This window comes from Lactuca virosa, chromosome 2 (assembly GCF_052849685.1).
Source record: "Lactuca virosa cultivar CGN04683 chromosome 2, Lactuca_virosa_CGN04683_v6, whole genome shotgun sequence".
Taxonomy (NCBI): Eukaryota; Viridiplantae; Streptophyta; class Magnoliopsida; order Asterales; family Asteraceae; genus Lactuca; species Lactuca virosa.
The window spans coordinates 20,369,183-20,394,653 of record NC_136427.1 but is presented as its reverse complement, the minus strand read 5'-3'; the positions used below and the strand labels follow the sequence as shown (position 1 = coordinate 20,394,653).

The 25,471-nt window shown below is 36.0% G+C and overlaps 1 protein-coding gene and 1 long non-coding RNA gene across 2 annotated transcripts; both read right to left on the bottom strand.

The window, feature by feature from the left end:
- Positions 1-3,658: 3,658 nt before the first annotated feature.
- On the bottom strand, positions 3,659-5,126 carry LOC145158949 (tyrosine sulfotransferase-like protein). The gene is made up of 2 exons (XM_079077812.1): positions 4,918-5,126; positions 3,659-4,257 (listed from the first exon to the last, which is right to left on the bottom strand). Exon 2 carries the CDS (start codon positions 4,250-4,252, stop codon positions 3,857-3,859), a length of 396 nt encoding a protein of 131 aa, XP_078933938.1. The 5' UTR covers positions 4,253-4,257; positions 4,918-5,126; the 3' UTR covers positions 3,659-3,856.
- Positions 5,127-20,184: 15,058 nt separating this feature from the next.
- On the bottom strand, positions 20,185-24,080 carry LOC145156262 (uncharacterized). The gene is made up of 13 exons (XR_013736577.1): positions 23,908-24,080; positions 23,683-23,822; positions 23,067-23,604; positions 22,900-22,930; positions 22,507-22,562; positions 22,311-22,403; positions 22,052-22,164; positions 21,720-21,801; positions 21,337-21,454; positions 21,086-21,151; positions 20,893-20,958; positions 20,548-20,774; positions 20,185-20,464 (listed from the first exon to the last, which is right to left on the bottom strand). It is a non-coding gene; the product is annotated as an uncharacterized LOC145156262 (long non-coding RNA).
- Between the last annotated feature and the right edge of the window lie 1,391 nt (positions 24,081-25,471).

Here is a 25,471-nt window from a genome sequence, read left to right as displayed (position 1 = left end):
GGACGTATAATGGGTTGAACTGTAAAAACCACTATGTATTAACCATTATGTCTTATTTTATTGGTATTAAAAAAGTGTTTGGATAAGATACATACGAACGTATGTGACTATGTGCATTAAAACAAAACGTTTTTTTGTTAATTTCTATTTTAGGAAATTTGTTTTCATACATAAACGTTTTTTAAAAAGTATTTATTTAAATAAGGAGCATGGTTGAAATAGAAATTATATGTGGTTAAAATCTTATGACTATCCGTAGATGTTAGTGTTAGTTTTGTATGTATGTTCTATTATACCATGGGCGAATTTACGTGTGTGTGTTTGTCCATGGACACACACTTAGCTTTATATTTCATGTTGTGCCTCATTTTGTCTTAAGTTCTTGATATCATTTTAATCATATTTTGTCTGTGATTAAACCAATAAATCAAATTTAAAGGAAAAACAAGTTCAAATTAAAAAACATTGGTTAACTACTTGCAGCACTGCAAAATGATTGTATTTTATTTGGTCATGGATTTGCAACATCAAAAACTCAGTTAAGTCGAACACATATAAGTCTCAATTATGGATTCGCTACCATATTTTACATATAGTTTACCCAAATGCTCAAGTGCATATGTTATAAAGTTATACTAATAAAATAAGAAATTCGGTTACCCAAAATAGAAACTAACTTTTGATAACAAGGCCCCTTGTTTTATTATAAATAACTTATAATATAAGTCTTGAAAAATAATTTAGCTTTGTAAAGCCGTTAAAAAGTTGTTTCACGAAAAAAGAATTTTGTGGTTAAATATATAATCATCGATGATAACACGAGATACAAATGTAAAAATGAAGGATTTGTAACAATAGTTTATACATTGGCCACAATACACTTCCATTAACGTTAAGGTTAGGCGAAAGAAATATGATGGGAATTTGTAACAGTCATTTTGTTTTCTTCACGTTATAAAAAACGAGTCTTGTGTAGACATTATAGACAAAGCAATATCTGTTTTTCTCTTCTCAATATAATAGTGATATCGTACAAAGAAAAGAGTTTATTATCTTTGGATAACTTTAATAATCACTATTTTTGGTTTTTTTTTTTTAATAATCATTGTACTTGATGCAACTCATCGATGTTCTTTACATGGAATGTAAAATGTAAAAGCAAAGACGTGTGTATCTCAAAACCACGTGAATTACAAAGTTTATATTGTGAAGTGACGTGCCAACATAAGATTATTTATCAAACAGTTAGTTTAATTTCTTGTCACCTTTTGTTTGGATTTGCTCAGCATGAATGTTGTGGGATTATAATTTCTGTTGAACCAAAACAAGTTGTGGGGTTTTAGATAACTAAAATAATCCGAAAAAAAAAAAGTTTTTATTATTAGTCCAACACCCAATATAAAGGTGGGCAAATAAATCGGTTTTGGCCAAAAATTTGAAAAACTAGAATTGGTTCGGGAAAAAACACAAAATCAATTGGATCGGTAAGGACCGTTTAGGCATTATAGTCATGAAATTGAATAAGGTTTGAACAAAACTATGGATGACAATAGATCGGGTGGACCGTAATCGTGTTAACATGTTTAATTAAACATGTTAAAGATCTCTACCTAACTCAACCTATTTAAATAAAGAGTAAATTACACGAATGGTCGCTACGGTTTAGGGTAATTTGCGTATTTGGTCACTAACTTATTTTTTTAACTCAGAATGTCGTATTGTTTAATTTTGTTACGTGCTTGGTCCTTGTCTTACCTAAAAAGACTATTTTGCCCTTAATTTTTTAATTTATTTAAATAAACACACACCCCAACCCCACCCCCTAACCTTACCTTACATACCTCATCATTTTTCCCTATTTAAATAATAGTATTTTTAGGTAAGACAGAGATCAAACGTTTAACAAAAACAAATAGTAGGGACCAAACGCGTAATAAAAACAAACAGTAGGGACCTTCCGAGTTAAAAAAATAAGTTAGGGACCAAACGCGTAAATTATTCCAAACCATAAGGACCATTCGTGTAATTTACTCTTAAATAAATAATCAGATTGAGAATTCTCAACTCAACACAACCTATTTTGTAAATGGGTTAAAATTAGGATTACTTTTTCAACCCAATAGATTAGACCCAAAGTCACTTATTTAAATTTCCAAGAAAAAAAACCCTTAAAAATCATATCATCTTTAAAATAAAATTACATAAAACTTAAAAACTCCAATAATTGTTCATGTTTGGAAATAATACAATCATAAGGCCATATGTTCATAATGCAAAGACAAATAAAGTATTTACAACCAAAAAACATTATAGATGTTAAATTCCTAAATTCCACGTAACTTGACTTCCACTTTCGATATGATTTTCCTATCGATCGTCCATCTCCTCGGTAGGGGTGAATATTCCACTTTCGATATGATTTTCCTATCGATCGTCCATCTCCTCGGTAGGGGTGAATATTTGGATTGAACCAGACCTGTTTGGAAGAAATTGTTAGACCTTTGAGCGGACCTATTGAGGCTTACTGGGTCCAGGTCTAGCTTTTTCGGTTCTTGTACCTGTTGGACTGGTACAACTTTAGGTGTATACAGTACAACTTGTTAAAGCATAACCGAAAGTTAGTTTATATATTACTACTGTATGGATAAACATTTTGACCGAACCGGATCGGACTAACTCTTGGACTAAACTTGTTTGACAGATATTGATGGACCTTGGATCGGACCTATTGAGGCTTAGCAGATCTAGGTTCATATCCGATCCAAAGATCCAAATGTTCACCTCTACTCCTCAGTCATGTTGACACCACAAAGCTCTTCAAGTTGGGATTCCATTTTTGCATAAGGCTATTAGGTATGGTCAACGGTGTTCCATGTTATTATATGTTATAACATGAAGTGGGGGTGGTGTTCCCCATGTTATTACATGTTATAACATGGTGTTAAGAAGAGAGAGATAGAGAGAAAAAGAGGAAAAAATGATGTGATTGGGTGTTATCTCCCGTTCACGTTACCACATCCTGATAACACAACATCTAATAAAACCAAACGGGGGCGGTGTTCCACTGCGTTTTTAGCTAATAACGGGAGTACTCCTAGCAGTCTAACATATATAAACTTAATGTTAATAATTAATTATAACAAATACACGATTGTATATGATAATACTTAAAATGTGTAAATAAAATATATAAACTTACTGTTAATAATTAATTATAAGAAATACATTATTGTATATGATAATACTTAAAATGTGTAAATAAGATGTAAGAAGTTAAAGCTAACTTTGCCTATCGTAAAACTATAACCTACAAAAGTAAAAATTAAATAAAATATAAGAATCAATTAAAAAGTGGTACTAAATAAATATAAATTGAAACAAATTCATGGACGAGTTAACGGGTTGAAATCTGGTTGAAAAGTTCAACCATAACCTAACCCATTTTAACAAATGGGTTAAACAAGTCAATGCTTTTAATTAAAAATATTGAAAATCTCAAACCAACCCATAATTTATTGGGTTGAGTTGGGTTGGGTTCTGGTTGAGTTAGCAAGTTTAGGTTTTGATCGCCACCCCTAACAAATGCATCCAATGTACAAAAGACGAGAATGCCCTCCTTGTATACATCACAATATAGCAGCAAACTTCCTAATTGTGATAAAACAAAACACACACAATACAATAACAACTCAAAACACCAAGACAATAATTCTACATCTTCCTTTCATGTCAAAAATCAAAAACTAACTTTTCACCATTAAACAATGTGCTTATTTTCAATCTGCCCTAAAACAGAACATTTAAGTTTCAAATTTGATAAAAAGATAAAAAGAAACAGTAAAAAGTAATTGAAACCTTAAACTTTCTTAGCAGCAGCATCCTCTTCATTCATCTTCTTCTCCCATTTCTTCTTTCTATAATCCGCAAGCATTTGTGGCATTTTCTTCATTAATTCCTCTGTATTTGCTCTTTTTTCAGCTGAAATTCTATCACATTTATGCCCTTTTCTTTTTGTCCTCATTTCTTTCCTTTCAGGGTCAAAGGGCCAATCTTGTCCAGCTAACAAAACTTCTTTCCTAAGGCGGGCCCTACGCCTTGCACTAATCCCTAAAGGCTTCCATGCCCCTAATTGCCAATATCCCCATACGCCCTTTGAGAGTTCATCTTTGTATTTTGTCAATTTTTCCCTCCAAGGGTATTGGAATTCAGTTCCAATGGATTTTACAACAGATTTGATTGAATTTCCAGCCATTTTTGCTAAATTCAGAAGATATTTGGTTAGAGTTAGACTACTATAACAGAAAGAAATAAAAGTAGAAGGATTTAAAACAAAAACAAACGAAAATATGTTGCTATTTCTTGCATCCCTATGGATAATGTTGGATTGATATTACACTATTACAGAAAACAAATCAAACTAACATGAAGGCTGATTATACTTGTTCGTCAAAATTAGCCATTGAGCTATTCATTGGATCACGGAAGCCAATGATTTGGATGGAGAAATGATCAACAAATTTGATGAAGGTTGACGAACATGGAGAATATAACTGAGAACACAAAGAAAGCATGATGATGTTGAATGAAACTGATTTGGGGAAGATAATAGAAATCCATACTACTGGCATTCATATACATTGATATTTATGCAGATAAATTGAGACTTTACTTGTTTGAAAGGAACCAAGTGCGACGACGGAGGAGAGGATCGATGAATTACAGTCACATTGACAAATAAAATGCAGACAAATTATTGTTAAACACAGAAATAAAATCGACAAATAAAGAAGAGATACAGTGACCATTTTATGTTGATTTAAGAATTAAGGATTAACGAACAAGAACAAGAACTAACATTTAGGAACAAAAACAATCAGTAAAATGGAATCATAGGGATAGGGTTTTGTGCTTTTGTACCGGAAGTCTGGATTCTGGAACTCGGAGCCGGAGGTCGTCGATGTCGCGTCGGAAATCGGATAAACAATAGGAGCAGGAGGCCGGCGGTTGCGAAAGCTCGAGAGTTGTGAGGGTGTGAGCGGAGCGGCAATGTTTTTGGGGAACTGAGATGAGATTAAACGAAAGAGGCGACGAGAGAGTCTTGATCTGTACTGTAAGTGTAACACGCATTATATGCTGACCTAAAAAAAGATATTATGTATATTTACAAATTATAATGACCAACTAGAAAGGTTACCCCCGTTACGTGGGGCAGAAGCTTTCAATTTTGTTTCCGAATTGATAAATATGTAAGGGGCAGAAGCTTTCAATTTTGTTTCCGAATTGATAAATATGTAAGACAAGACATAAAAAATGCAAGGATGAAAAGTCCGGGCTTTACCCCGGACAAAAAATGTAAAAGTTTTGACTGCAAGGACCAGAAGTGTGAAAATGGCTAAAGAATTAAAGGGGTAGGAATTAGCAACTTTTTAGAAAAGGGATCAAAGTTGTCAAACTGTTAAAGTTTTGTGGCCAAACTTTAAATATTAAAAGGTTCCAAAAAAGTGTAAAAATATTGATTGCAAGGACCAAAAGTGTCAAAATGGGTAAAGAATAATGACCAAAGTTGCCAAAAAACATCCAAATTTAGTATTCCTAACTTCCAACAATAATACAGGGATCAATTCTGCCAAAAAAATGGGAAGTTGAATGGAACACAAACAAAAGGACATGAATAAATTAATTAAAGAAGTACAGGGACCGGATATGTAAATCAAGGGACCAAACTTGGACAAAATATCTCAAGTTTACTATTCCTTTCTTCCACAACTTTAATATATATATATAATAATACTCTAATTTTTTTTTTCTTTTTCTTTGTTTGGTTTTGTTTGAACTCGTATGGTTTTGGTCTATGCGGTGCTATATTGGGGTAAAGTTTGGATAGTTAATTGTTTGTTTGTAGACCTATTTGTTCATCGATTTTGATTTTTTGGTTTCTTATATGTTGTTTTGTGATCCGGGGTTTCTCTTCATCCATAACCATTGTGTGTGTGATATTAGCAATAGAAATCAATAAACTAAAACCATTTTATTTCATGACTTTAACCACACATGTAACATCTCAAAAACAATGGTAAAATTTTTATTTTTCAAACACTCAAAATACAATCAATTTGTTTCAAATCAACCATAGTATAAAATATTGTCAACATCATAGTGAAATCAAAGTCAATGCAGAATAACAATCAAGGGGATGTTGTGCAATCACGTCGAGTCATTCCCTTTCAAACCGGAAGTATCTGAAAATGTTAAATCATAAAACCGTAAGCACAAAGCTTAGTAAGTTTCCAAAAATATCGCATACCATACATACATTGTCATGGGCTACCCCCGTGACCTTTCATACCATTGCCATGGGCTGCCCCCATGGTCTTCCCTTGCAGTGCCTTGGCTACCTCAAGGTCTTACGTACAAGTCTCATGGGCTACCCACATGGTTTTTCATACAAATGACACAGGCTACCCCCGGGGTCTTCCATGCAAGTATCACAAAAGCAACTAGCATTCTACATAACACAATCCAGTGGTCTGACATTGGTGTTTTCGACCCACAAGTAAAGTGAGAAGACTCACTTCACAAATGAAGTCAAAAGTCTACGGCTCGCATAATCAGGAAATAGGTGCTAAACGCCACCTAAATCACCACACAAGATAAATCCTTAGTCTACCCATCAAAACTTGCAATTAACCAAAAGTCAACTAGGTCAAAGGTCACCTCACAAATGGGGCTGTTTTGATTTCGAAAAATGGCAACAAAATAGGAACTTTTTGTGTCTTTTTTCTCAATTGAAAACAACAAGAAAAACAAGGAAAAAAAGTGAGGTTTGGGGCTGTTTCTAGCCTTCGATTTCAACAGCAAAAAAGAGGGTTCAAGGGGTGTTTCTTGGGTCTTTAATCACTCAAAACACAAATCCTTTTTGGGGGTTCTTATACTAATATTTGCATATTTAAGCATATATTTTGTGCATTATCTTAATATCTTTAACTACAATTGTGCTTATTTTAAGACAAAAGGTACTTAATATGTTTAAATTCCGTTTTGTAGCAGCAAATAGATTTTCAGGATAAAAAGGAAACAAATGTGGAGTTGGAAGCAGGAATATTGGACCAAGTCAATCAAAGTCAAAGAAATCAAGAATTCTGAAGCCCATGATGTGGGGCATTCCTGCTATGCCGCGGTGAGTTGGTTTGTCGCGATCAGATCTATGCCTTGGAGAATACGCGTTTTAAGTGATCGCCATGCCGTGGGGCCTATTTTGTCACACCCCCGGTCGAGGCGGAACATGCCGGGAGTGCGAGTAAGTTCATGGATCACAGATACACTGAATATATAGCACAAGTACAACGATAAACAAAACAACATTTGATCGGAAATCTTTTGTGATAAAGGATACCTAAGCAAGAGAGTTCCGAGGCATAAATGGGATCAAACATGTCTAATTAAATTTTTTATTAGCGATCCCATAAATCTAGGAATTATATAGCAAGATATAATTGATAATCGATATCTACCGAGTTGAATTCAAATGGATGGGATAAAGGATACCTAACCATTTATTTGTTTTGCAACTTGGATCCTAGGCTTTGATAATTAATGTTTTTGGAAACTAAAAGGGTATTAATTATTAAAGATTAAATATTCAAAATACTAAATGAATTTTGTTAAAATTTTGTAGTTAATTTATCCATTCTCATTATCATGAATTGTCATTTTCTTTAATGACTAAATGAAACAGTAACATTCAATAGATACAACTTCAATGAATGGGTTCATGTCTTAAGAGACAATCTCGTGAGAGATATGAAATTGTATACACTTAAGGGTCTTAGTCCTAAACTATTTGCCTTGAGCAATTAAACCTGAGCATGATACCTAGTAAAGGCATCATTGTGATGCTTAAGATGTTTCTAACATCAAGCTAGGAATAGTTATTCATGACTTCTAGGAAGTCTTGGATAATTTAAACATATATCTGATGATATAACAGGTCAAACAATATTCCAATAAATACAATGATATTTTATTTAAAGTTAGTTTAAACATTGGAATAATGCAAGGCTAAAAGAATCACCTTGTGTGATCTAAGATGCCCATGTTTTATGGACTGGACACCCTTAAGCCCAAGAAATCTACTAAAGCCCACATAGATGGATCCTGTTTCTTTTGTGAAGAAACTGGACATTGGAAGAGGATTTACTCCTCTTATTTGGAATGAAAGACTGGAAGAGACTAGTACTTCTAGTATCTACTAGATAGAACTCATACTTTTCATATAACACTTAGGTACTTGGTACTTAAATGTTAATCTAATATTTGTAAATGGCTTGCAAATATTTATTGAAGAGTAAACAAGATGAGCACAATCAAGTTGGAACTACACTCTCGGAGTTTAGTTTATTATTTATGCTTAGAACATAAATTACTTGTAATGTAAAACAATATTTGTTTTGGAACAATGTATATTTTAATTTAGCATGCCTAAATTTATGTCTCAGTTATTTTATTCAAATGTTTGATCATTTACTTAATCGTTTGTCATAACGATAATATTCATATTCTGAAATGATTAACTTCTATTTATGAGACTAGATCTCTTAATAGAATTATGAAGTAAATATCAACATTTTATAAATAAAATCAAGTTCTATATACAAGCACTTTTGACTTAAACTTGTTTTAAATCAAACTTATCTTGGACATTTATATCTTTATTATATAAATGACATTCACATATTCCAACTTCAAGAAAGGGATCTTTGAAGGCAAATAATGTAGTTTACTTGACATATGTGAACCTTATTTATATGTAAAGGATTCATAATGATATTTTCACTAAGGTGTAAATAAAATAATTAAGAAACTATACACTTTGGTGTATGACTTTCTTTCTAATGAATGTCTGAGATTAATCACAACATACCAAATCAACTTTGTTAACAACTATAGTAGTTTTAATTATATTTTACGTGGTAAAGCATAATTGTGAAATCTTTGTTAAAGGTTTCAAAAAGTTGAGATACAAACTGGTAAGAACCATCTAAGGCCTTAATGATAATAAATGATGAATTAAATCTTACTTGGTATGATTTACTTTCTAATCGGTAAAAATATCCTCCTTTAATGTTTTTGGGATAATAATTCAATCACTATTAAATTGTATCTTGAATACAAATACCAGCTAATAAGTAGATTAAACACTTTATAAGATTTAGTATGGAAAGGCTCCATCTTCATCTTACTTGATGTTTTGTGGATTTGAAGCTGATATTGGACTAAAGCTTCTAAACCCAAAATCTATTAAATACATATTTGTGTAATATTCTAAATATGGCTTAGATTGTTATATAAAAACCCACCAAGAATAGGTTCTTTTATTCTTATGAAAGCTAAGTTAGTAGAAAGCAAGCTTCTAATGACAAAGCGAGTGAGAGGAACATGGAACTTGAAACAGCTCAAGAACCATATCCTTATGTACTAATAGTTGGCACTAGTTTTAATAAAGGGTTGTTAAAATAGAATAATAGCTATTCACAAACACAAAGTATTCGCATTAATGGTAGAATTCATCAATGACTTGAGAAATGTGGGATCTCTTATTGATGAGATTTTACTGATGGTTTCTGGAAAATCCATCAAATACCAAAATGTTATGTCAGATCTCGAATATGATAAATGACTTAGAGTCATGAACATGAGATGTAATCCATGTATGAGAATCAAGTATCGGCTTGATTAAAATTTCTCCCTATAAAAAGGCTAGAAGGAGTAAATGATTCTTTTGGAAAGAATAAATTACATGGATAACCATACATATTTAAAGCAAAACTTTTAGTAAAAGGATTTTCTCATACTCATGTCATTGACTATGGTCCTCATCTGAAACATCCCAAAAATACAGACCAAAAATTTCGTTTTTAATTATTAATAAAACCATAGTTATCCAAAACACATGTCATAATATCTCAAACATCATATCAATGTATATCAAAATATCATATTATAAACATCCCAGACTGAACAAATAGTGTGTGCGCTGCAATCATCCCGAGCCCTTCCCATTGCTACCGGAAGTACCTGAAACCAAAACTGAAAACTGTAAGCAAGAAGCTTAGTGAGTCTCCCCAAGCTACCAGATACCATACATATAACATGCAACTAAGAGATACGGGCCCCGCCCACTCTCATGGAGATTCAGGCCCCACCCACACTCTGTTGTCTAGGAGATTCGGGCCCCGCCCACACTCTGCTGTCTAACATGCATACAAGTATCACACAGACAACAAGTATATCTACTCTTATCAAACAGTCACATAACTATATTCAAATAATACTACGAGATTCGGGCCTCGCCCACACTTGGCTGGTATGAGATTTGGGCCCCGCCCACACTCGTCTACTATCATATCACATATACGGGACGACCTTGGTGCCGTAGACCCATTCCTACTGAAGGAAACTCACCTCGCAAGGCTGACTGCTGAAAACTCGAGTGAGGAATCTCTGACTGCTGCTCCGGCGACTCCCCATCTATCAATTTCATAATAACACTTAATCAAAATCTGATAATCCTTCTTAGGGTAAAATGATCATTTTACCTCCTGGTCAAAGTCAACGTTTGGGTCAAAGTCAACCTTCTGGTTGACCCAACTCGTCGAGTTGCTCCATCAACTCGTCGAGTCCTAGATCCTGAAATTGCGATCTAACTCGTCGAGTCTCCCCCTGACTCGTCGAGTTTCCAGGCTACTCTCAGTCGCGATCTACCGATTTAACTCGCCGAGTCCCTTCACCGACTCGTCGAGTTCTTCCTTAAGCTAAAACGGGACAACCCAAATCAACTCGTCGAGTCCCTGTTTGGACTCGCCGAGTTCCCCTGTCTTATTGATCCATCTCAATGGATTAAGCTCCTACCCTTCAAATCCAAACTCCAAACTTCATCTACACACTGGGAATACACTTTTAAGGGTAAAGTTTCCAACTTTACCCGTCCTTAGTCCTTCTTAATGGGTTTAGCTCAAACCCTAACTCTCTAGAACATAGATCTTGGTCCACAAGCCATAATACCCTAAACCAAGGCACACTATACTAGATATAGGCTCTAAATATCAGTTGGACATGTAAATTTCCTAGCTTTCGTTCCATGCATGGCCTTTTAGGGCTAAAAAGGCCATATAAATGCTTAAAAGCTTGCATGGGGCTTCCATGGTCATAAAATTTGCACCTTTATACCATGGAATCCCTCCTAGATCCTAGATCTGAAATATAAGCCACTTGGGACGTCCAAAACCCAAAGACCAAGGTTCTTGAACCAAAACCCTCATAAAATGGAAGTAAATAGATCTAAGGAAAGAATAATCATGTTAGAGACTTGATTACCAGAAAATGTAACCAAAGAAGTGTAGTTTCTGGATCTACTCTCTTCCTCTTGAGTCTTCTAACTCCTTCTTCTTCTTCAAGCTTCAAGAACATAAAAGATTGCTTACAAATGGCTCACACACTCACAGGATGCTCTAGGTTTTCGTGGATTAGGGTTTGGGACAAGGAGGCTGTAAATGAGGCCAAGGGGTGGGGATTAAGATGCTTAAATAGGGTGCAAAACCCCGAAATTAGGGTTTTACTCTACCAGGCCTACTCGCCGAGTCAAGAGCTCTTGACTCGTCGAGTAGGTGGCTGAATCCCGCGTCCAAGGCTAACTTCTACTCGGCGAGTCTGGGGCTTCAGTAGCCTTTCAAACAATAATAATTTGTAAATAAATGCGTACCAGAGTCCAGGCGTTACAATTCTCCCCCACTTGTCTTAGACTTCGTCCTCAAAGTCTGCTGCGTCTGAAAACAACTCCGGTTAGTGCTCCCTCTGTTGGATTAGTGTCTAATTCCATAACTATATTTGGTATGTACTTGACCCGGTTGTAGCATGGTCCTTTTGGGTTGCCTTCATACTGGTGACTAGACAGGATGACTGTTGAGGAGAGAGGCTAATTTATTGTTAAGAATAATAAATTGTGGTATAAATATGATTTGTTAATATATTATATGAATAATATATTAATTTGGAATCATATTATTAATTGGTATTTAATCAGAAATTAATTAGGAATTAATTTTGGGATTAAAGGAATTAATTAAAGTGCAGGGGTTGTTTTGTAATTATTTGATAGTTGAGACTTTGGGCCATTGGATCACCTTTATTAAGGCTTGTCCGAAAATCCTAGAAGGATCTAGGAGTTTTCATCCAAGGGATTAAGGAAAGGATTCCATGGGTTTGCTTAGTTTTTATAAGATAAGGGATTAGGGTTTCCACTTTGAAACCCTAGTTGACTTCAACTATAAATAGCACCCTAAGGCACTAAAAATAGGCACCCCTTGGAGAAACCCTAGCAGAGCCGATTTTGTGAGCTTGTTACCCTCCATCCTCTCTCTCTCATATTCATCCTTTCACTCAAGTGTGTTTGTGAGCCATTAGAGGTACTACACTTGTGGTACTTGCTTTCAAAGCTAAGGAGATTCAAGAAACAAGTTGTTATTACTACATAACAACAAAAGGTATATGTTCTATTCTTCTATGTGAATTTCGAAAATTGTAGGAGCATGCCAGGTTTCTTTTTGTGTTCATAAAGTTGTATGTCTAATAGTGAAAAAATAGATCCAATTAGGGTTGCATGCACACATAGGATTGTTTGTGTAAAACCATCAGTGGTATCAGAGCTTTTGGTTTTGTTTTCAATTAGATTTAATACAAGAGTATGAATTTGACAAATTAGGGTTTATAGCTAATAAACCCTAAAGGGATTGATTTTCGAAATTAGGGTTCCTAAACACTAGTTTTCGAAATTTTGCTAGGGTTACCCAACCCTTTCCTAAGCCCCAAGATTTCGAATTTAGGGTTGTCTAACCCTAGGGTTTTCGAAATTGCCTCCTCCCCAAGATAAGATTCCTAAATTTAGGGATTAGGATATTGCCATATCTTGTAATTATCCCTTTAATTGTTTAAAAGGTAATTAAAGATTTTTTTGAATTATCCCATCCCAAATTTTCGAATTTTAGGGGATTAAGGGATTAGGTTAAATTAATTGTTTAATTTAATAGATAATCCTCCAAGATTTAATAATTCAAATTAATTGTTTAATTTTGGGATAATTATTAAATAAAATTTTTAATATTTAAAATTTAAAATTAAAAGGTTTTAATTTTTGGAAATTTTAAATTTGATTAAAACCCTAGTATTTTGAAATGTTTAAAATACACCCTTATACTATTATAATATTATAAGATTAATAATTATATATATGTATAAAATTAAGTTTGTCTTACCGTTAGTAGGCCTCATTCACGAAGCCGATCTATAAGGAGGGTATAAGGTTATGGCCTATAAAATGGACGTTTAATGGCTGTCCACTCTCACCCACCGCTTCCTTGATTGGTGGAGGGTCGTTAGCCGAACGGGGTAGGATATGGCAAAACTAATTCCTCATTAAAAGTATAATGATTAATAAAGTAACTAAATGTTTTCATAAAATTTCCAATCTTAGTTACTTTAGGGAAAATGTGAATTTGATGCTATTCCATGGAATTACACTTTGTACCCTTGCCGAGACGTTAGTGGAGTGTGTGTGGTTAACCGACACACTAATTTGGGTCTTAGAAAAGGTGGAAAAGGGTGACTCAATGTTTGTCATAGATCAATGGAGCGTGTGTGGCTAACCGGCACATTGATTAGGTGAATGTAACATTGAGGGCACCATGTACATTTGCATGGTTATTCACACCCTGTTTGTGATCCTCGGTATCCCAGTCACAAACTTGAGGGGCATATCGAGATTTAAACATGCCATTAAAAAGTTCAATGAATCTAAAAAAAAATCTAGGAGTTTTCAATACATTTAAAACTTAATCCTTTTCGTTTTTCATGGTGGAAATTAGTGAATCGTGATTCACTTACCTTCAAATTATTTGTTGTTTAGATTACGGTATCCCTCTTCTAAATTGCAAATAATGTTATTGGATCCTAGCCCTAATTTCTCATTTGGGTGTTTAATTGGGAATTCTTTTCTAATAAAACTTTGTCTCTTTTCCTTTTCAGATGTCGAACTCAAACAACAACAACGCTTCAGGATCAAACAGCTCCGGCTCCTTCTCACTTATGAATCTGTGTGGGAGGGTGATCTTCGATGGGACCAATTTTAATGATTGGATCCGAAACATCCGAATGGTTACCCGCTATGAGGACAAGGAGTATGTCCTCGACAAGGAGGTGAATGTCAACACTGCTACTCCCGAGGAGATCGCTGCCTTTGAGGCCCATGAGCGTGATGCCACGAAAGTCCATTGCATAATGCTAGCGACCATGACTGTTGAACTCTAAAAGTCCTACGAGGACTACTATCCCTACGAAATGCATCAGGATTTACTTGAAAGGTACCACCAGAGTGCGAGGCAGGAAAGGTACGAGATCATCACTTCTATGCTCACGACCAAGATGAGGGACGGAGAGTCTGTCACTGCTCATCTACAGAAAATGCAGAGGTATGTCGACCGCCTGCTGGAGTTAAATGTTAACTTCGATGAAGAGCTGGCGATTGACATCATTCTTCATTCACTGCCACCCTGCTTCAATCAGTTTCGCATGACCTACCACATGAACAAAGAGGAGGTCACATTGAGTAAACTTCAAGGGCTGTTGAGGACTGCTGAGAGCAACCTCAAAGACAAATCCATTGCACAAACTCCTACTCCTACTGCTGCCCCAATTTTGGCTATTGGGCAAGGGAAGGGTAAGAAGAGGAAGGCTCCTTCAAAGAGCCACCATAAGGGAAAGTCCCGTGATGACACCTCTTCTAGTGGAACCAAGGTTGGTCCCGCTGCACCCACCTCAAGCCCAAAGGATGCAGAGTGTTATCACTGCCACGACATAGGGGCATTGGAAACGAAGCTGCCCGAAGTATCTACAAGATATCAAGGATGGGAAGATCAAGCCGTCCTTCGCAGGTATTTACACTATTCAATCTAATGATTCATCACATGCTATTTCTTGGGTACTTGATACAGGATGTGGTTTTTACATTTGTTCTGATTTGCAGGGCCTAAGAAGAAATAGGGATGTTGAGCATGGGAAGATAAACTTGATCATGGGAAATAGAAGATCGTCGCCTGTCACCAAGATTGGAGTTTACTCTTTAGTGCTTAGTAATGGATTAGTACTAGATTTGAATAATTGTTGCTATTCTCCAGAAATGGCAAGAAACATCATTTCTTTTCATGGTTTGTATAGACAAGGATTTAGATATTCATTTGATAATGAAAAGGGTTCTATTAATGCTTATCATAATGGTGTTTTCTATTTTGAAGCATTGCCTTGTAATGGAATATATGAAACTGTGATGGTTGTAGACAACTTAGGAAATGATGTATTGCATATCGAATCTTCCAATAGTTTGGACAAAGCATGCTTGTGGCATTGTCGTCGTGGACATGTCAACAAGAAGTGCATAGCCCAACTCCAAAAGGATGGAGTCTTGGAGTCATTCGACCTTAGGGACAATGACGTGTGCGAGTCTTGTTTACTTGGAAAGATGACCAAGTCACCCTTCACTGGTACTTGTGAAAGGGGTGAGGGTTTATTGGATCTCATACACACCGATGTGTGTGGGCCCTTTAGATCCACCACAAGGGATGCGAGCCGCTTCTATGTGACTTTCACCGATGATTATAGCAGATATGGGTATATCTACTTAATCAAGCACAAGTCAGAAACCTTTGAAAAGTTCAAAGAGTTTAAGAAAGAAGTGGAGAATCAGTTGGGAAGGAAAATCAAGATGCTTCGATCCGATCGATGTGGAGAGTACCTAAGTCTTGAATTCCATGACTACCTCAAGGAATGCAGAATCGTTTCGCAATTGACGCCACCTAGGACACCACAGTTGAATGGTGTGGCTGAGAGGCGTAATCGAACCTTGCTAGACATGGTTCGTTCCATTATGAGTCGTGCTTCGCTACCTATTTCATTCTGGGGGTATGCCTTAGAGACTGTTGCCCATATCCTTAACTTAGTCCCTACAAAGAAGGTTGTCAAAACACCTCACGAGATGTGGACATGGAAAGCTCCCTCGTTGGCACATATCAAGGTTTGGGGTTGCGAGGCTTTCGTAAGACGAGAGACTCACGACAAACTCGAACCTCGTAGTGAGCGGTGTATTTTCATCGGCTACCCGCAGAAGTCTTTTGGATATCTCTTCTATAGACCAAGTGACAATGTTGTCTTCGTTGCGAGGAGAGGGGTTTTCCGAGAGCGAGAACTCATAAGCCAAGGGGACAGTTGGAGGCAAATCGATCTTGAAGAGATTTAAGAATCGAACGATGAAGGAACCTCTAACGCTGGCGCTCAACCTGAGGAGGAAACTCCGGTTCACCTCTTAGACGTTCCAGTAGAGTTAGTGTTCCATCTGTGTTGTATGGTTTTCATATAGCAAGTGAAGGTGATACGTTTATTAGTGACAGTACGCTGATAAATTTGGACGAACCTAACAGCTACAAGGAAGCCATGGCAGGCCCGGAGTCTGCAAAATGGAAAGAGGCTATGGACAGCGAGATTCAGTCCATGTATGACAACTAATTTTGGAATTTGGTTGACAATGTGCCAGGTCATAAGACGGTCGGGTGCAAGTGGATCTTCAAGAACAAGACCGACATGGATGGGAAAGTGCACACTTATAAGGCGCGATTGGTTGCGAAGGGCTTTACTCAAACTCCCGGAGTTGACTATGATGAGACCTTCTCACCAGTTGCGAAGATAAAGTCTATTAGGGTGATGCTAGCCATTGCTGCTTTTCATGATTATGAAATATGGCAGATGGACGTCAAAACCGATTTCCTTAATGGGAAGTTGGCTGAGGATGTTTACATGAGTCAGCCAGAGGGTTTTGTCGATGCAAAGCATCCTAATAAAGTGTGTAAGCTTGAGAAATCCATTTATGGATTGAAACAAGCATCTCGCAGATGGAATCTTTGTTTCGACGAGAAAGTCAAAGAGTTTGGCTTCCTGCGAAGCGAGGATGAATCATGTGTATATGCCAAAGCCAGTGGGAGTATAGTTAGCTTCCTCGTATTATATGTCGATGACATACTGCTCATAGGAAACGACATCCTGACCCTACAGGAAGTCAAGTCCTGGCTTGGGAAGTGTTTTGCTATGAAGGACCTCGGAGAGGCTGCCTATATTTTGGGAATAAGGATAGTGAGAAATAGGAGTAAAAGACTAATAGGACTTAGTCAGAATACTTACTTGGAAAAGGTACTAAAACTTTTTAGTATGGAGAATTCCAAGAAAGGGGAGTTACCGATCCAAAGTAATGCCAAGTTGAGTAAGACTCAAAGTCCGAGTACCGAAGTCGAGATAGCAGAGATGAGTCGAGTACCTTATGCTTCCGCAGTTGGCTCAATCATGTATGTTATGACTTGTACTCGCCCTGATGTGGCCTTCGCTTTGAGAATGGTCAGCAGATATCAAGGGAACCCTAGCAGAGCACATTGGGCCGCAGTCAAGAATATTCTTAAGTACCTTCGGAGGACCAAGGAATGGTTTTTAGTACTCGGTGGGAGTGATGAATTAAGGGTGCGAGGGTATAGTGACGCCAGTATTCAGACCGACCGAGACAACTACCGTTCTCAGTCAGGCTGGGTCTTTACCCTAAATGGAGGAGCAGTGACTTGGAAAAGTTCCAAGCAGGAGACCATAGCTGATTCAACGTGCGAATCAGAGTACATAGCGGCGAGCGAAGCGTTAAAGGAGGCAATATGGTTGAAGAACTTCATCGGAGACCTTGGAGTTGTGCCAGCCATAAAGGAGCCTATGGAGATATTCTGCGATAATGAAGGAGCGGTTGTCTTGACCAAGGAACCGAGGGATCATGGCAGATCCCGACATATCGACAGGAAATATCATTTTATTCGACATCGGGTGGAAGAGGGACTCCTCGTAGTGAAGAGGGTATTGTCAGAGGATAACCCAACAAATCCCCTTCCGAAGGGACTGAGTAGGGTTAAGCACTTGCAGCACGCTAGGAGCATTGGGCTGAAGGACGATATTATTTTAGATTAGATAGTTTCGAAACGTGTAATAGTTAAATTGTAACTGACATTTGATGATTAAATAAATGAGTATTATTTATGAGTAAAGTTACTATCTTATGTTAATTGTTTACCTATTGTTACACATTGCATGTTTTGACTTCCTGAATAATAAGATTATTCGAACAGTCCACAGTCGCTTATACTTTGGAAGTAGGTATAAATGAAGACTGCCATGAATTGGTTTGTAGAATGTCTAAAGTGTATTAGACATATCAAAAGTATGTTGCAACGTTCATAAGTGCTTATGAATAAGATTTGAGCATTGGATTAGACCTACGCTTGCTGGACTCACTTCATGGAATTTATCACGAGTGATCGCAAGAAGATAATATCATATGGTCTTGAAACCTAGATATATGGTTTATTGTTTGCAAGTTGGTTGTGCATTGATAATGTGTAAACACATCGGTAACTTGATGTTATAAAACGCATTGTTGACTTGTTGTGCATGATTTGATGAGTGAATGGTAAATGCATATAAGTCGAAGTTTATCTGTTCCTTTTATCATAAGAGGGTAAAAGCGATATCTGGGCCCCTCGATGATTTGGTTTGACTTATGTGCCGGGCCCGGTCAGGACTGAATTGATGTGTTCAATTAAGTTCTATGTCAGACAAATCTAAGATCGAGAAACAAACTGTTGGACAATAAGTATGACTATGTTCCATGTAATTGTCCACACGATATCAAGAACGAAGGACTATACGATACCTTATCTAAAGGACAAGTTACTGATAAGATCAGAGTTCGACAGCGGCTTATGAAAGCTACGATTGCTAATCGGATCCTGAAGTCGTACTTGCATTTGTAGTTATTAGACTTATCCAAGTGGGATACTGTTGGATTAGTGTCTAAGTCCATAACTATATTTGGTATGTACTTGACCTGGTTGTAGCATGGTCCTTGGGTTGCCTTCACACTGGTGACTAGACAGGATGACTGTTGAGGAGAGAGGCTGATTTATTGTTAAGAATAATAAATTGGGGTATAAATATGATTTGTTAATATATTATATGAATAATATATTAATTTGGAATCATATTATTAATTGGTATTTAATCAGAAATTAATTAGGAATTAATTTTGGGATTAAAGGAATTAATTAAAGTGCAGGGGCTGTTTTGTAATTATTTGATAGTTGAGACTTTGGGCCATTGGATCACCTTTATTAAGGCTTGTCCGAAAATCCTAGAAGGATCTAGGAGTTTTAGTCCAAGGGCTTAAGGAAAGGAGCCCATGGGTTTGCTTAGGCCCTAAGCTAAGGGATTAGGGTTTCCACCTTGAAACCCTAGTTGACTTCAACTATAAATAGCACCCTAAGGCACTCAAAATTGGCACCCCTTGGAGAAACCCTAGCAGAGCCGATTTTGTGAGCTTGTTCCCCTCCATCCTCTCTCTCATATTCATCATTTCACTCAAGTGTGTTTGTGAGCCATTAGAGGTACTACACTTGTGGTACTTGCTTTCAAAGCTAAGGAGATTCAAGAAACAAGTTGTTATTACTACATAACAAAAAAGGTATGTGTTCTATTCTTCTATGTGAATTTTGAAAATTGTAGGAGCATGTCAGGTTTCTTTTTGTGTTCATAAAGTTGTATGTCTAATAGTGAAAACATAGATCCAATTAGGGTTGCATGCACACATAGGATTGTTTGTGTAAAACCATCACCCTCATCTCCTCCCACTACTAGAAAAACAGCCTTTTACGACGCGCAATGCGTGTCGTAAAACACTCAGACGACACGCAAATGCGTGTCAAGGAAGGCCCTGTCATAACGAGAGACGACACGCTTTTGCGCGTCGTCTATTTACGACGCGCATTTATGACACGCATTTACGACGCACAGTTATGACACACAATGCGTATCAAGGAAGACCCTGTCATAAAGTAAGACGACACGCGTGTTTATGACACGCAATGCGTATCAAGGAAACCCCTGTCATAAATGAAGATGACACACATCTGCGTGTCATAAACTTAAGTGACCATTTACGATATGCATTTACAATGCGTCTTTACGATACTCATTTACGCATAATACAAAAATATGTAAACAAATATATACCAAAACAATCAATTTCATCCAATAACATCATGTCAAAAAATTGTAATACATTGATATTAAGGGGATCTAATTGTACATTGTTATTAAGAGGTTTTCCCTAACTATATAACCCAATACTACATTGCTATTAAGGGACACCTTCTGCAATGTAATGCTATACAAACTAAAAAGATATACACAAAGATGATAAACATCAAATTCCAACTAAATAGAGTTGCATCTTGCCTTTCATAATTCTGTAAGACTAATGAACCCCTGCTCCGATAATTCTTGTGACCTGATCAAATAAAAGTCAAAAAATTAATATGCTAATATAATTATTAGAAGAATCAAATATGGAATGTTCGTTGCAGATAATACCTCAGGCTAATAGACAATCCTTGATCCTATGAACTAGAGAGTATATGATCACAATTCCATCTAACACCACCCATGAGAACCTGTAAAGCTACTCAACCAGCATATCATGTCATGTAATGTATTTTTTGTCAGTCTATTTTTTGCCACATACTCTCAGTTTCATTCAATACTATCATCTCAATTTCCGACCGATGAGGGTAGCGATTCACTATAGCAGAGTCCACAATCTTCAAACATTAAGATTTCATACAATAATACATCAATGCACATTAATGAAACATTCAAAGTTACACCAATTTAAAGATGGGACTACTTGAATAACAACAAGACCCTGTCAAAGCTTACCTGAGTTTGTTCAGGTATAAGGAGGCTATCCTTTCCTTTATCCACTAAAGAATCTGCCAAAGAGACCTATAAAAAAAATTAAACTTGCATGACAGAGATTATATATGTTGCCTAATACCAGACCTAATATGCATAAACCAAATGCCAACTTCAAGTAAGTAAATAAAGAAAGCAAACTGGAGGAAGAGAAAACCAGAATTATGTAGATATGGCAGCCGGAAGCAACATAAATCGAACAAGAAGTTCCGTCATCACTAACCTGAGCATAATAAGTTCAAATTAGTAAGAACAAAAAAACGGCTTATAATGCAGGTGTTAGAGCTTTAGCTACTATGTCGGACCAAGAAGACATGAAATTACATACTAAGTCTCATTTGAATATAAATATATGTAAAAACTAGAAATATATACATGAGAATAGTGGAATTGAGACATATAAATTACATGAAGGGAAAGGCGATTGGATTGAAGATTGGCAGGAGATGGGTACTCTATCAGATCTAGTGTCCGCATGAGCACGTAAATTCAAGAGCAGTATTTGAAGCTGAGGTTTGTATATTGGCTGGATAACAAAAGATAAAGAACAGAAGGATGAGAAGGTGTGAGTAGCAGTGGAAATCATGGGCTATAACTATGGTCTGGGACCTTGATATTGAATGGTCTTTTAAGGGTTGTTTCTTGAAAGAGGCTTTCGCTCAATGATGAAGAAGGGATTCGATTTCGGAAAGTAGCAAGGAAACTCTTTCAGTTATTTGCAGTAACAAGGTTCCTCAATCAATATCACAAAATAAAAATATTTAATTTGAGTGTAAAATCCTAATGCTTACTCATTAAATAGACCATGAACATCAAGATCATTCTCCCTTAGCTTTGGGCTAGTGCTATACCATCCTACCACATGCTCCTTAGCTGCAACAACAAACTTCAATATTTCAAAAACAACTTTACTGCATAAACTAGGAAAAAGATGAATTAAAACCATATCAATAATATATGTTTTCTTTGTTATCTTTATCATTTATAATATCGATAATTCTTGACAACTTAGTAATAGAAAAGATCATTATTTATCATTTTCCTCTTAGTTGCTGTAACTTTTGGAGCTTCACTTAATGTGTTGTGAATACATAGTACTCTCTAATCATAGAACCTAAAATACCCTTTGCATAATGGAAGAAAATGATGGGGGAAGAGGAGGAGCAGGAGAAGGAGCAACCGACAATCCTAGCCCAAATAGGTTGATCATATGTTTGATGATCCTTCCTGTTTCGCCTACAATAAAAAAAAAAATTATTGACCCACATTTCACTTTGTTTCTCATAAAGTGGTAAAATTTTATAAAAGAAAAAAGATATCGGGAATAGAAATAAGATTTGGACTTCCAACCATTGATCTAAGCCACAGGATTTTACTCTTACCCTCTTTTCCTCCACTATAATTACCACGAACTGCATATAAGTTTGTATGGAAACCTTTCCCTTCAATTTCCAGCTTCTCTATTTTAGGAATCCCTGAAAAAAAATCCAAGAAACCTGTTTATATATTAATAGAATTTACAAAGTAACAAAAATGACAGATAAGAAGAGAAATAAGGTCAAGTATAGAAGACGAGACCAGGGGAAGCAGGGCAGTTTCAGAATATGTTGGTTCATTCGATCTTCCAAATATATCTGTTACAATGAATTTACATCTGAAGAAATTACCAATGTTATCAAATCACAGCTTATATGGGCATGAACATTATGATTGTAATGGCTTAAAGGATTTGTTCTCTTCTGAACAAATGTACCTATCTTTTTTATTTTTTAATACGGTATGATAAAATAAGTATTTAATATTTGCAAATACGAAACAAAGTAAGTTTTATAATTTAGAAGGATTAAAATCCTTACCAGTAAGCGCAAGCATCTCAATTCTTGTAATCTCTTAAATGTAACATAATATTTAACAAATTTGCATTTTAAGAAAAGTATATAAAATAAATCTTGAAAAATAAAAAATTAATACCTAGGAGAATTACATCAGTTGGCTCTGATAACTTCAGCTCACCAACAACCGAATCACAACGAACAGGTGTATACCATCAAAATATAGAAAAAAGGTGTTTTTTATATAGATGTATATGCATAGATATTATTAGTGAATTAAATAAAAAAGGTAGAGATATTAATTACCTGAATAATAAAAAAGCAATTGATGGGGGATAGAAGCTAAGCTTGTGTTTGAGTTTGAGTTTTGGTCTCTTTATTGATCACTTCCTATATCAGGATTCAAATTTTCATTGATTCCACCTTTTATGACGAAAGAAGTAGAATTCTTTGAGATTTCTTCATATAGTTTCTTCCTTTAGTCCACATGTTTTCAAGATTCTCTGGTTGAAGAACTTCTGTCCTTCTTTGGGCTGCTGCTACAAGAATACGGGCCCAATCAGAAGTCCGTGTAGGCATGGACTCATCTTGGATGGGCCCACTAACCATGGTGGAAGACGGGTTTACAGTTACAGAAGATTCCTTTTGGATGTTAGGGGTAGATGGTGTTTTCTCTAACTTTTGACTAGAAGAAGACCCACTGTTTGACTTTGGACCTTTTTCATTGTTTGTAACAGAAGGTTGATTCTAGGGTTGAATAGTGACATTGGACTGATCATCAACTGTTTCTTTCTCCCCCTTATTGGTAGCAAGACAAATACCCTCAATCAACTCATTAATACGCCTATTGAAAAGTGTATAAATCAAAAGTTGAAAGTGTGGAGAACTAGAAATAGAAAGAGTATGATTCTTGAATACTCACTCGGGGCTTGCGAGTCTCATTACATGTTCCATTATTAAGCATGTTAAAAGCTCTCGTGTAATGTATTGAACTAAAGGGAATTGAGCTTCTTGTAGTCTAAGAACAGCAACCAAAAGTACTCCCATAATCTGCTTAACAAACTACAAGATAAGAACCATTAATGAAAGTATTCACAAAACATCAATGAAGATTGTGATAATCTTCATCAGAACTCTCATCTTACACCTTATATTCACTCTGGGCAAATATTAAAGATGGATGAAGCTCCTTTGAAGCCATGAGATGGTGTTTCAATCTTTCATCTCTTTAGAAAATAATTTTAGCATGACCTCGCTCCCAAGAACTCGGTCAACCCAAGTGCCCAACCCACTCCAGTAAATTTGCTGGAATGCATATCCGACACGCTGCAATACCAAAAATAAAAAATAAAAAAATTATGTAAGCAAAATAAGCATATCAAATAATACAAAAAATTAATTTTATTCTTACGTTATATCAAGAGGAAAGATATTAGGAGCCATTCGCATTGCATGTTTAACCGGTAGAATTGAAACTTCTATGTAAAACCAGATAAACATAAAAGCAAAAAAAAGGGAACAGTTTTGTTGTAAACTTAATTTCTATCCTTTTTTTTACATAATGAATCATCTGAAATTGAGAGAGACAACAAAGTTAAAACATTCATATTGTTTTATAAAATCAAACATTCATATAACTTGAGTTCATTCTTCTAAATTCTAACCCTTTCTAACATTATAATAGATCAACTCAAGAATGCCCATCTTTCTCAATCCCAAAAGGTGTCTCTAAATGCCAAATCATTGATAAGGACTTTTCACAAACACTTAGCGTGCAAATTTAAAGGCCACATTCTGAAGCTGACCCATGAAACTAAACATAGACATACACGATTCACTACTACCTCGTGGATTGTTAATGCTTCTGATGTTGAAACAACTAGTTCCACTGCATCTGTGATGTCAACTTTATGAGATTTGGGGTTTTTCCCATATTACCCCTTTAAAATTCCAAAATTTCCCCTTTTAAAATTAAAGTTAACCCAACAGCCATGGCAAGAATCAAACTCAGCAGCAGCATTTTCAAATGGAAAGAAATTATTTTGATCAACCGCAAATCAAACAAGAAGATTCCAGTATTGCCCTTTGTTTATGACATAACAATGAACCCAATAGTCTTGACTAGGATCAAAATCAGCAGTATGAAGAACAAGAAACCCTTCCATAAATTTGTCAATCATGGACCAATAACAGAAAAACTTCTGATCAAGCAGCCCCTGCTTCTCAAACCAAGGAGATTAGAAGAAAAAAATATCAAAGAAGAGGCTACTTCGATAAAAAGGAACAGGGTGCACCCATTTTTTTCCCAGTAATACCGAATTCTATCAAAATTAACAAGCTGACCAAAATGCCCCTGAATAAGTAACCACCATTTTCGAAAGCAATACAATCCAGAATAGATAAGCAAAAATAAAATTGAAAGATTGTTGTAACCCACTGACCTCAAAAGAACCCAGGCAGCCACAAGAAAAAACTTATAATCTTCCATATACCAAAAATGCCCATGACCGATATACACTTGCACCTTCAACCACCAACCAAGGACGCCAAACACACCAGGAGCTGAACCCAAGAACCTTAAGCTAATTACGTGAGATATTTGACATGGGGAGTTCAATTTATTTATTAATCACCCACCAAAAATAGATAGGGATCAATTTTGAAAAAGATATAAGATAAAAGAAATGGAGACGTCGCCATGGAGGGTAACA